The sequence below is a fragment of the Schistocerca piceifrons genome, chromosome 7 (assembly GCF_021461385.2).
Source record: "Schistocerca piceifrons isolate TAMUIC-IGC-003096 chromosome 7, iqSchPice1.1, whole genome shotgun sequence".
Classification (NCBI taxonomy): Eukaryota; Metazoa; Arthropoda; class Insecta; order Orthoptera; family Acrididae; genus Schistocerca; species Schistocerca piceifrons.
The window spans coordinates 492,738,072-492,750,169 of record NC_060144.1 but is presented as its reverse complement, the minus strand read 5'-3'; the positions used below and the strand labels follow the sequence as shown (position 1 = coordinate 492,750,169).

Genomic DNA, 12,098 nt, shown 5'->3' with positions numbered 1-12,098 from the left:
TTTGCCGTATGCCCTTGTTTCCGGAAGTGGGCATGTAACGATCTACAACCCTAACCAGTAAGATATGCTTTGAATCTAATACTGAAACATCTACCAGTCTGCCCTGCACAACACTGAATAATCTCTTCAGTCATTTCTTCACACGTCTGTTGCATTGAATTTAGTATTTGTAGGCTGCTCTACTTTGTTTTCCCCGCGGCTGTCAGCCAGTTTTTTCCTGGATAGTACCAAAATAAGGGATCTTGTGACATGTACGTGCTTTTTTTATCGTCCGTTTTCCTAGTGTAGTAGATGGAATAATGGTCTTTTTTTATACTTACCGATACTAAGTTTAAAGTCATCCACAGCTTTTTATCAGAGTCATTTTCAAGGTGAATGTAAAGAATAACTTGTACTTTTATTCGAAGGATTCCTTGGGCATGGATACAGAATGGACTCTATGTAAGAGGGACCTAGAGGCGACTTTCTTATACTGAATAAGGTGACATATTTTCTAAGGATGACTGCATAAGTTGTTGTCGTTTTACTGGAAACCTCTAAGGTCACCTAACCACCATTTAAACCAATATTGAGATGTAAATGAGAGAGCTTCCCGCGTTTGCTATATTGCACGGGATGTTGGATGTTATCAAGGAGCCCGGTAATATCCTCAATGAACAAGATGCACTGTCCTTGTGTACCACTATACAATAAAACCAGGTTATCCACCTATCTAAACCCAGGCGATGACTGTTGATGTGAGCAGGGAACTGAATGATAGCATCGTATACAAGAAGACACACCAGTGGTGACCCCATGCCAAGGCCCAGTTTTTATATAGAAATATCATCGCCAAATCGGAAATAATTAAATCTCAATTAAATATCAAAGCTTGAGAATGTCATTAATTGCACTGTCAGATCAACTAATACTTGTTTTTAAATTATAGGCTACCATTTCTTGAACCTGGTCCGTGGTAATATCCGTGTAACTATTTCTGTCATTCAAGGTGACCGTTTGTGTTCCTGGTGGTATACTTGAAGTGGAAAGATTCTCTATTAGATGCTATTTGTTACGGATGCTATAGGTAACCGGATGTTGGAAATATTGGTTTATGTACCTGGATAAAAGCTTCTCAATATACCGCTCCAAACGTTCACTATGGTTCTCACTGGATGATTTTGTTTGCAGAACTTAATAGTTGCTCGGACCTTTGGAGCTGAAGGATTCATCAATATGATACTCTTTTTTGTGGGCGATTCTGGGAAAGATGTAGTAGCTGTAAGCGCCTCGTTTGGACTAGCAGAAAATCTGTTGTTCGGGCTCGTACCATTCTCCAAGAAAATTATGGAGTTTATCAACATATTGCATCTCCGACAGAACACTGTATTTTCTATCAGATTGTACGAGGGGCGTTCAATAAGCAATGCAACACACATTTTTTTCTCAGCCAATTTCGGATGAAAAAATGCGAAATTTCTTGTTTGACTTCGTGGAATATTCCCGCTTCAGACGATTTAGTTTAGTGAAGTTCCGACAGGTGGTGCACTATACGTAACCTTCAAAATGGCGTCTGTAACAGAGGTGCGTTCCAAGCAGAGAGCTGTCATTTGGTTTCTTTGACGGAAAACCAGAGCATCGCAAATATTCATAGACGCTTGCAGAATGCCTACGGAGACGTGGCAGCGAACAAAAGCACGGTGAATCGCCGGGCGAAGCGTCTGCCATCATTGCAACAAGGTCGCTCAAACCTGTCCGATCTCCAGCGTGCCGGCCTCCAATGTTGGAACGCGTGGATAGTCATTCGAGGTGATCGACGGATCATAATCAAACGCCTAACTGCTCAAGTGGTTGTCTCTGTTCGTAGTGCTGACACACTCCTCCACCAGTTGGCGTACTCAAAGGTCTGTGCCCGCTGAATTCCAGAACACCATAAAAAGCAACGAAGGACCATCTGTGCGGAAATGCTTGCGCGTTACGAGGCTGATCGTGATAATTTTTTGTCTATCACCGTCACAGGCTCCGACGACGACCAGTAGAGTGGTACCAGCGGGCATACGGTTCGGCCCAGTAGGGTGGCGTAAGGCCGTCACACTGAACGGAGATGATGTTGAAAAATAGGGTTTTATAGCCAGAAGGCTGGAGAATAATGTGGCGTATTGGAGTCCTGAATAAAACCAACTTGCTTTCAGAAAAAAATCATTGCATTAATTATTGAACGACCCTCGTACATACACTATATGATCAAAAGTATCCGGACACCCCCAAAAACATACTTTTTTCATAATAGGCGTGTTGTGCTGCCACCTACTGCCAGGTACTCCATATCAGCGGCCTCAGTAGTCATTAGACATCGTGGGAAACAGAATGGAGCGCTCCGCGGAACTCACGGATTTCGAATGTTTTTATGTACATGACGCTTCTTCTTGTAAGAGCTCATTATGTCAATAACTAGCATCTGTGTAAGTCCCGCGTAATTTTTTACGTGATTGCGACTGTCATTTGTCAGCTTATGGTGGCTTAAGAAGCCGAAAGATAGTATGTGAATAAATCCATACGTACTACTAAAATGTGTGTGTTCATCTCCTCCTAAACCACTGGACCGATATCAGCCAAACTTGGTACACGTATACCTTACCGTCACGCGGCAATCACTGTGGTTGTAAGAACCACCTACCTATCAGAAGGGTGGGGGTGGGGGTGAAAAAGAAGCGTAGTCCACGACGTGTGATTTTCCAGACTTTATTCATACAGTATTTGAGAATAGGAGCACTTAGCGATTTGCGACGAACTTTCAGACCTTCGCGATTTTTTTTCTCCCTAACAGACCCTACAAAATGCTGAAAGGAAGAATGTTTATCGCTTGCTACTTTTTCGCTGTTCGCGAAGTAAAAGTACCGCACGAGACATGACGTTATAATTTAGTACTTCTACCAACTGTATTCGAGACCCAATTTACAGACAGTGTGCACGTATACCACAGAATGTAAGTGTAAACTTGTATCACTGCGCGATAAATTTATTACTTCTTTGCTACAATTCTTTTCATAATAAATTTCTCAGACGGTTTCCACGTATACCAGCTGGATTTTCCTACAGTATTATATAATTGTGCGACACATAGTTCAGGAGGTACAGCCTCATATTAAGCACAAGGTCAGAAGCTGTGTGGTACGGGCGTGAATACGCAACTGTAAATAAATGCCTGGTCTACGCCAGGTTTCTCTGCTACTAAATAAGAAGCAGACTGAATAATAAGCAGGCTGAAACTGTGTGCCAGACAGGGACTCGAAACTGGGATGTTTGCCTGTCGTGAGCAAGTATCTTACCGATTGAGCTACCCTATCACGAGCCGCGCCCCCTCCCCCCCCCCCCGCCCCCCCTCAAGGCTCTCCTTCCTACAGTACCTCGTCTTCTACCTTCAAAACATCACAGAAGCTCTCCTGTGAAACCTGCAGGACTACCACCCTTTTCTGCCAAGGCTGGCGTTCTCGGATGACAAGCGCAAATGTGAAGGGGTTAAGATGAGTTAGGTACACAACAAGGCGGTCCTCCCTTGCGGTGGTCAGAGGTGGTGGACCGGAGCCTTGATGACGCGTACGTCTACACTTACGTTCCCGTTCAGTCCAACATCAGGACACTGACATCCGAATGCTCTACAAATCTGGATAGTCCACGATTCGACCAGACGGTCATATGCCACAACGAAGCCTCTTTCAAATACCGTCAGGTGCTGATAATGCTGTCTCACAAGCGTACACGTCATCTGAGTTTCCTTCACAGTGACCAGTCAAATCCTGACGTTGTTCGCTCCCCTGATATACACTACCAGGACTGGCAATAACACTAAACATGAACAACAAAAATGGTTCAAATGGCTCTGAGCAAGATAGGACTTAACATATGAGGTCATCAGTCCCCTAGAACTTAGAACTACTTAAACCTAACTAACCTAAGGACATCACACACATCCATGCCCGAGGCAGGATTCGAACCTGCGGCCGTAGCGGTCGCGCGGTTCCAGACTGTAGCGCCTAGAACCGCTCGGCCACACTGGCCAGCCATGAACAACACTAATGTACTCCAGAGTCCGTTCCACCTATCATTCGCCTCTAACATTTTCATGACCTCTGATAGTAAGTACATGTACAGCTACGAAGTTATATTAACATCTGACCACGTCTTCTGTGAGTTCCACTTTTTGTCAGATAGTGTCCAGTACTTGCATGGATTTGCAAACGATAAGGATTTCAGCACAACTGTACAAAGTAGTTGGTAGTAACACCATCTACATTCTGTATATAAAGGAAGATAAAGCAGTAGATTGAATGTTGTTTGTTTGTGAGAAGATAGCACTTTGCTTCGTTTAACAAATAATAGGACTGCCATCTATTGAGCATGCGGTTTGGGTTCCTACGAAAATGGAATGCGACTGTGGAATAAATGGGTTGAGGAGGCCATACCTAATGCCTTTCAGAACTCAACGGCCCCAAGCGACTAGCGCCTGAGAGGACACACTATTGTTCAATTCTTCACTTGTCTGTGTAGCTATGTCACGTACCCTCTCAAGAAATGAGCTTGTTTGCACGCAGACAAGTGTCGACACAGATACTGCAGAATCTCAACCACCTTGCTCGATCGCCAAAGTCCCACACGCCAAGCACCTGAAAGGACACATCTATTGTTCTTTTGTTTGCTTAACTGTGCACCTACGTCTGTCGCCTTGTCAGGAAATGAGCTTGTTTGCAGGAAGACAGGTATCCACACGGACAGTGCGACGACGTCTTGAGCACCATGGACTGCCAGTATTACTACTATTGTTGCGGCTTCCCTTGACGTGGCAGCAGACAAGAAGGGCGCCGACATTGGTGCGTCCATCAACAACACTGCATATAATACAGGAGTGGCATCATGCCGTCTTTTCAGAAGACTCCCGTTTCTGTGCACAGTCTCACGATGGACATTGCAGCGGAGAGAGATGCACAAACAGTGGTGTGCATAACGATAATAAAGGAGACAGTATCTTCAGACGTATCTGTGTCTGGAGGTTGCTAGGACGGTAGTCCCCATCCTTCTGAGACACTTCCCTCTAAATTCAATCAATTATTAGCTAGTACTCTCCCCATCCGCCACCATCATCAACATTTGTGCCTAAAAACACTTTAGAAAGAAAATTAATTTTGTATGAATACTTTTATATAAAAAATTACAAAAGATAAATAGTATTTAGTTTTTGTAGGCGTTTTATTAAACCAAAAACTAATGAGTCAGTGACATAATTGCTGCAAATGTTTTTGGAGAATGATTAAGCAATTCTCAGTGCATTCCTGGTACATCTACAGCTCCTTCTCAAAGAGAAGCTAACTACACACATCGAGAATAGATACTTGTTACAAAACACGCCTCCTCTGCACCAATCCTCTACCTAGTGATACTTCCTTCACCCACACCCTGCATCCCCACTTAAAATCAGCTAAGTTAAAATGCGTTAACCATACTTACCGTCTGCAAGTCATTTGATTGTTGTACTCCTACACCTGAAGTGGTAGAAATTGAAAGACTTCATGCTCCCAGTGCTTTGTGACTGACCATTGACGCTGACAATAGTAACAATACTGTATGGGCACTACAGCATTACACAGTCATTGTTGTCTCATGCTGTCTATTTCGAGTTGTGAAGTGAACAACGAACCGATTTCTAGTTTATTTCTGAAACTATCTACAATTGGGAAAATAAATTCTCATATTTAAGCCTACCAGTATATCACGTATATATCTAAGTATATCATGTATATATCTGAATTTTATTATCATAGCTACATGGAAAATAGTACAAATTATATGTGTAGGGGGAGGACTATGTTAGGAAAATGATGTTTATACGTTCCTTTCACAAGCTGTAACGTCCACTACATTCTTCACTACATTCTGGCATGCATTAATGCTAGTATTTGAAAAAAAAATGTAATTCTTGGTAACTTGTGTTATCAGAATTATAGTCTTATGAAATAGTGATAATAGTAATGACCTTTTCAAAGTAATTCACTTTCGTGAACGAAATACCGTTGAACCCATTTGTTTTTACCTCTCAAAAACTTTAATTTTACACTTCAATGGCTAATTACCAGTAGGCTGGGAACCTCTCTCTTAGGAGAACTCATTTTGCCGGATTTCTCGTAATTCGGACAGCAAGAATCACAATTTTGGCGTCATAAGACCTATGGCTTCAAAGCCACTGTGACGTTTTCAACACAATAGCACAAAACCGCATCTTGCCCCTGTTGTCTTGACATACATCGGTACAGTTTGGAAATCTGTGGTAAGTTCCTATGGGACCAAACTGCTGAGGTCATCGGTCCGTAGACTTACACACTACTTAATCTAACTTACGCTAAGGACAACACACACGCCCATGCCCGGAGGAGGACTCGAAATTCCGACGGGGCCAGCCGCGCAAGTCGTGGTAAAGCGCCCGAGACTGCGCGGCTCTCGATACAGTGTATGTTCGACTGTTGCTACAGTCAGCAAGTTCTGCAGATCTCTCACCTATTGTAAACACCTGGTCAACGATTGCGGAGAGTGGCACCGACCACTTGCCAGACACTACGTTTGATGAACTCTGGCACAGGGTTCACAAAGCATGCCATTCTCCTGGAAACTGTACTTAAATTCTCAAGGTAATATATAAGTTACATTTACTAGTACACACATCAAAAAAGTTTTGCATCACCGCAGTTCCCAGAACTCCTGAAAATAGACGTTGACTGTGGACGTTGTATCACAGACACAGTCCCTTTGACTGTTCAGAGATGTCACTTAATGCGCCCAACGTTGTAAACAACGATGCATGAGCAGCGGCTATCAGACGGAGGGGGTCCGACAGCTGATCAGTTCCAATCATTCCACCGGGAAGGAGGTACACGGCTCGTGTTGTCTGTAGTTCAACCATGCCTAGACGGTCAATACCGCGGTTCGGTCGCGTCCGCATTGTTACTTTGTACCAGGAAGCGCTCTCAACAAGGGAAGTGTCCACGCGTCTCGGAGTGAACCAAATCGATGTTGTTCGGACATGGAGGAGATACAGAGAGACAGGACCTGTCGATGACATTGCTCGCTCAGGCAGCCCAGGGATACTGCTGCAGTGGATAACCGCTGCCTATGGATTAAGGCTCGGAGGAACCCTGAGAGCAACGGCACCATGTTGAATAATGCTTTTCGTGCGGCCACAGGACGCCTTGTTACGACTCAAACAGTGCGCGATAACCTGCATGATACGCAACTTCATTCCCGAAATCCATGGTGAGGTCTATCTTTGCAACCACGACACCATGCAGCGCGGTACAAATGGACCCAACAACATGCCGAATGGACTGCTCAGGAATGGCATCAAGTTCCCTTCACCGATGAGTGTCGCATATGCCTTCAACCAGAGAATCGTCGGAGATGTGTTTGGAGGCAACCCGATCAGGCTGAACGCCTTAGACACACTGTCCATCGAATGCAGCAAGGTGGAGGTTCGCTGCTATTTTGGGGTGGCATTATGTGGGGCCGACCTACGCCGCTGGTGGACATGGAAGGCGCCGTAACAGCTGTACGATATGTGAATGCCATCCTGCGACCGATAGTGCAACCATATAGGCAGAAAATTGGCGAGGCATTCGTCTTCACGGGCGAAAATTCGTGCCCCCATTGTGCACATCTTGTGAATGACTTCCTTCAGGATAACGACATCGCTCGACTAGAGTGGCCAGCATGTTCTCTAGACATGAACGCTATCGAACATGCCTGGGATATATTGAAAAGTGCTGTTTATGGACGACGTGACCTACCAACCAATCTGAGGGATTTACACCGAATTGCCGTTGAGGAGTGGGACAATCTTGAGCAACAGTGCCTTGATTAACTTGTGGATAGTATGCCACGACGAATATAGGCATACATCAATGCAAGAGGACGAACTACCGGGTATTAGAGGTACCGGTGTGTACAGCAATCTGAACCACAACGTCTGAAGGTCTGGTTATATGGTGGTACGGCATGCAATGTGTGGTTTTCATGAGTAATAAAAAGGGCAGAAATGATGTTTGTGTTGATCTCTGCGCCAATTTTCTGTACAGGTTCCGGAACTCTCGGAACCGAGGTGATGCAAAACTTTTTTGATATGTGTATTTTGCCTTTTTGGTAATGTGAAGTTGAACTATTGATTAGACAAACAGTTAAGTTCATATTTAAGTTCTTAAGTAATCTGGTAATTCTTGAAAAGCGGTCAGCAATGCAAAAGTTAATCAGAAATGCAACATTAAACTGTGAACTTCAATGCTCGTGGCGAAAGTACGTTCTATTTCTTTAAATTTAAGGAAACTGTCCTGTTAGCAATAATAGAAGCAGTCTGCCTGCGAGAAAAAAAATGGTACAGAAATAACTACCAAAAATGCCGTGTCTGAAAAGTTTGTTACTATTGAAATTTTAACTGTACCACACGTAAATTACAGATGACCTACCTGTTTGCACAATGAAAAAATGCAGTGCTGCTGCTATCTCCAAAGTACTGCAGCTGCTGCTGCTATGGTAGTTGAAAAATAAAAATTCAAACTATTTGCAACGGGATGTGCAATATTTGCTTTAAACTATAGAAACTTCGTCACAATTTCTGTGCTAATAAATCTCATTACTGCACTGAACATGGTCAGTTAAAATTCTGTTAATGAGAAACTCGGGAAAGCAAAATTATATATGTGAAACTTGAAATAAAGAGACAAATGCTGATTGATGGAAAAACAATAAAGTAACTGTATTAACACAACTTTACATCACTAAGACAAAATATTTTTACCTAAAATATTAAAAATTCGCTTTACATTAGCAGTGGAAAAACCTGAACAAATATCTTTACTTTCTTAAAAACACGAATCCTATCCATCTTCGAAGAAAAGTCAGTAAACCACACATTGTTGAGCTATCATAAAAATTTCCATCTCCAAATCACTGACCAGAGTAATTACTACGCTTGGATCTCTCGGAAAATGCGTAATTACTGTACCTTTTGAAGTCTTCTAAATGAATTTATAAAATATCTCCCCATAAATGATAAATAACATAAGAAAATTATTGCCGGCGCACTTCACGACCTAAACACATCTTCCAAGATGCTACTCCAGCAGGTGTAAAAATGAATGTGCGCAACAGGAAATACTGAACGCGAAAATGAAGATTTGGCTCTGTCTGACTACCCCCTGAAGCAAACCTTAGCTCCTCCTCCTTGCTCTTTAACATATAAATTACAACATAAACATACATGAATAATTAAGGGAACTAGTAACTGCAAATGATAATTGCTGTTTCTACTTATACATTTATTGTGGATTCAAGCCCCTTTATATATTACAAATGTTTATACATCAATGTCCCTTGGACATAAAGAGATACAAATGGATTTCCTAACCAATATGATTGACCAATTGTCCAAATCTACCCCTTTTTATGGCTACGTGATCTAATATAAATAACGCGAGATGACTGACACCACCTACGTACCAAACACTAGAAGACACTACTTTCAAAGATGATCTACAGTGATGTGCAACCTCAGTGGAAACAAAATTTACGTGATCGCAGCTGTTTAGCTTTATAGCCCTAACAAGCCGAAGCAATCAGCAGTATCACCGTATGTACTGTGTCCGGTGCGTCGGAGAGTTGGTTCTCGTACACGTCTGCGATGGTGGAAGTACTCCACAAAATAAAAACTCATTCAAACAGTAGGACGGCAGATGGCGGTCCTCTGACTAGTATAATCTAATACTGTCTTCTCCTCTTTGTGTTCTACAGACGAGAAACGTGAACTCCCAGCCACAAGGACGGAGTTCAGATAACGTCTCTACGTGATCATAGGCAGAAGTAGGGCTCTCAATAAGTTCGCAACAGTACAGTGCCTAACCGTCTAACTATAAAATCTCCTGAGAGCAAAGACAGCAAGTCCGTCTGCACCAACAAAGCTGATACCGAGCAACCGTCAGACACAGGTGCTAAAAACGGAAAAACCTCATTCTCTCCACTGCTGGCTTCCCGGCAAAGCTCGGCTCCCCTCCCTCATAACTGCAGAAGGCGAATAATATTCTCTAAACCACGGAATATTCTCCCTCTCTACAGATTCTTCCGAACGCCGACCAATCATATTTTAGTCTTTTGTGGTCCAGCGTGGAAAGTTTGTGAGGAAATACATATCCCCATAAACTAGGAATACATACAATGGTACACTTCTCAGAGTACATATACTCAGAAATAACCCAGCCTGCGTGATTTCTGAGGTAACGTTTCCTCGTTCCTCTCTGCTGCGTCCAAGCTCTTCAGAGTTTTCCGAAGTATTATCCAGTTATCCTTACGCTCCCGCTACAATGCCGGCTGCCCGCCGATGTATTGTGCTTCAGCACTCACGTGCCCCGACCGTCCGTCTTGGCTACTTCCTGTGTCAAGCAGGATCAACACACATGTGCAGGCTTTTCCACATAGGGCTTGAGTTACGCCTGCTGTTTCATTTCCACTGGCGTTCCAACCTCTGCTAGTATAGCCCTTTCCATCCTGATAGAAAATTTCTTAAAACGTTGTCCCATATGTACGAATTACCATACATTATTACGTGTAGAATCAGGTAAAAATACTGAAAAAATTCGCACAGTGATAGTTTATTCAAGAAGTCACCAGAATTATCGTGCTACTCAAAATTGAAACATGTATAAAACGCAAGTAGCATTTCATGAAAGTGTCTAGACACCTTACACACCTTAAGTGAAAGATTCTCAGTCCAAAATGATGCAGGAATTTCCTTAAACTAATGAAATTTAGGAAAACAGAATGCATTTATCTCGGTAGCGCATGGCTTTGTCTTTTCGATGAAGTTTTAAATAATCTGTTGCACACTGGTGGTCACAGCATGAAATAAAACAGCTGCCAAATGGAAGCTGGGAGCTCGCACCATCGCTGCAGTCTGGAGTGACGCAAAAACTCGATGTAGCTGAAACACGAAAAATTTATAATCGAACCCGCACGATTGTGTGTGCCAGAGTGGAAAGGGATAGGCAGTCATTCATTACACCGTTTTGCTAATAAAGACACTCCGTCACCTTTCGTGCAATAAGCGTTAACAACTATTTACAAGGTGTACATGACAACACCGGTCTCTTTAAATATTCATATATACGATGTACAACCTATCAAATGATACCTAATTCCGGTTGTAAATCACGGCTAAATATGTAGGTGAGTGCCTGTAAGCTGCGAAATTATAGCCATCTTACAATCTTACCACATCACAAGATACAACTCGACTCCTCTCTCTCTCTCTCTCTCTCTCTCTCTCTCTCTCTCTCTCTCTCTCTCTCTCTCACCAAGACTGTACTCCACTCATCCACTCACAAGCAAAGTTTCTACTGCCGGCCGGTGTGGCCGAGCGGCTCTAGGCGCTTCAGTCTGGAACCGCGTGACCGCTACGGTCGCAGGTTCGAATCCTGCCTCGGGCATGGGTGTGTGTGATGTCGTTAGGTTAGTTACGTTTAGGTAGTTCTGAGTTCTAGGGCACTGATGACCTCAGATGTTAAGTCGCATAGTGCTCAGAGCCATTTGAACCATTTTGAAAGTTTCTACTAATAGTCTTTCGCAGCACAACCCGCTATTATTCAGACGCTATTGAACTTTACTTTTCAGCATGACATCCAAAACATTACCAAAATTATAATTTTCTGTGTAAAACAAAACCCTTACACTGTATACTCGGAAACCACCTACAGATTTAATGATTTATTCTTCCTGCTATACTGTATATGTACAATCCGCAAAGTTTCTTTCGATACTGGTGGCCATTGAAATTAGGTTACCTTTTCGAAGCAGTTGATGTTCCAGTCGCCAGACGCCCTCCTTTGCTGACAGCTGTTCTGCTCTCTTTCGCGACAGGTGCCAGGATGTACGGGCTCCTGCTGGAGAACATGTCCGAGTACATCAAGCAGGTGTACGGCGAGGACCGCTGGGAAGAGATCCGGCGCCAGGCGGCAGTCGACCAGCCCAGCTTCAGCGTCCACCAGGTCTACCCGGAGACGCTGATCCCGCGCCTCGCCAAGAAGGCCATCCAG

The 12,098-nt window shown here is 43.4% G+C and overlaps 1 protein-coding gene across 1 annotated transcript in view; it reads left to right on the top strand.

Annotated features, from left to right (window-relative positions):
• LOC124805180 (soluble guanylate cyclase 88E) overlaps positions 1 to 12,098 on the top strand; it is a 352,299-nt gene that overhangs the window by 215,992 nt on the left and 124,209 nt on the right. Inside the window, exon 2 of the mRNA XM_047265670.1 lies at positions 11,923 to 12,098. Within this exon, the coding sequence (XP_047121626.1) occupies positions 11,931 to 12,098 (168 nt within the window). The 5' untranslated portion in view covers positions 11,923 to 11,930. The remainder of the gene's footprint in view (positions 1 to 11,922) is intronic.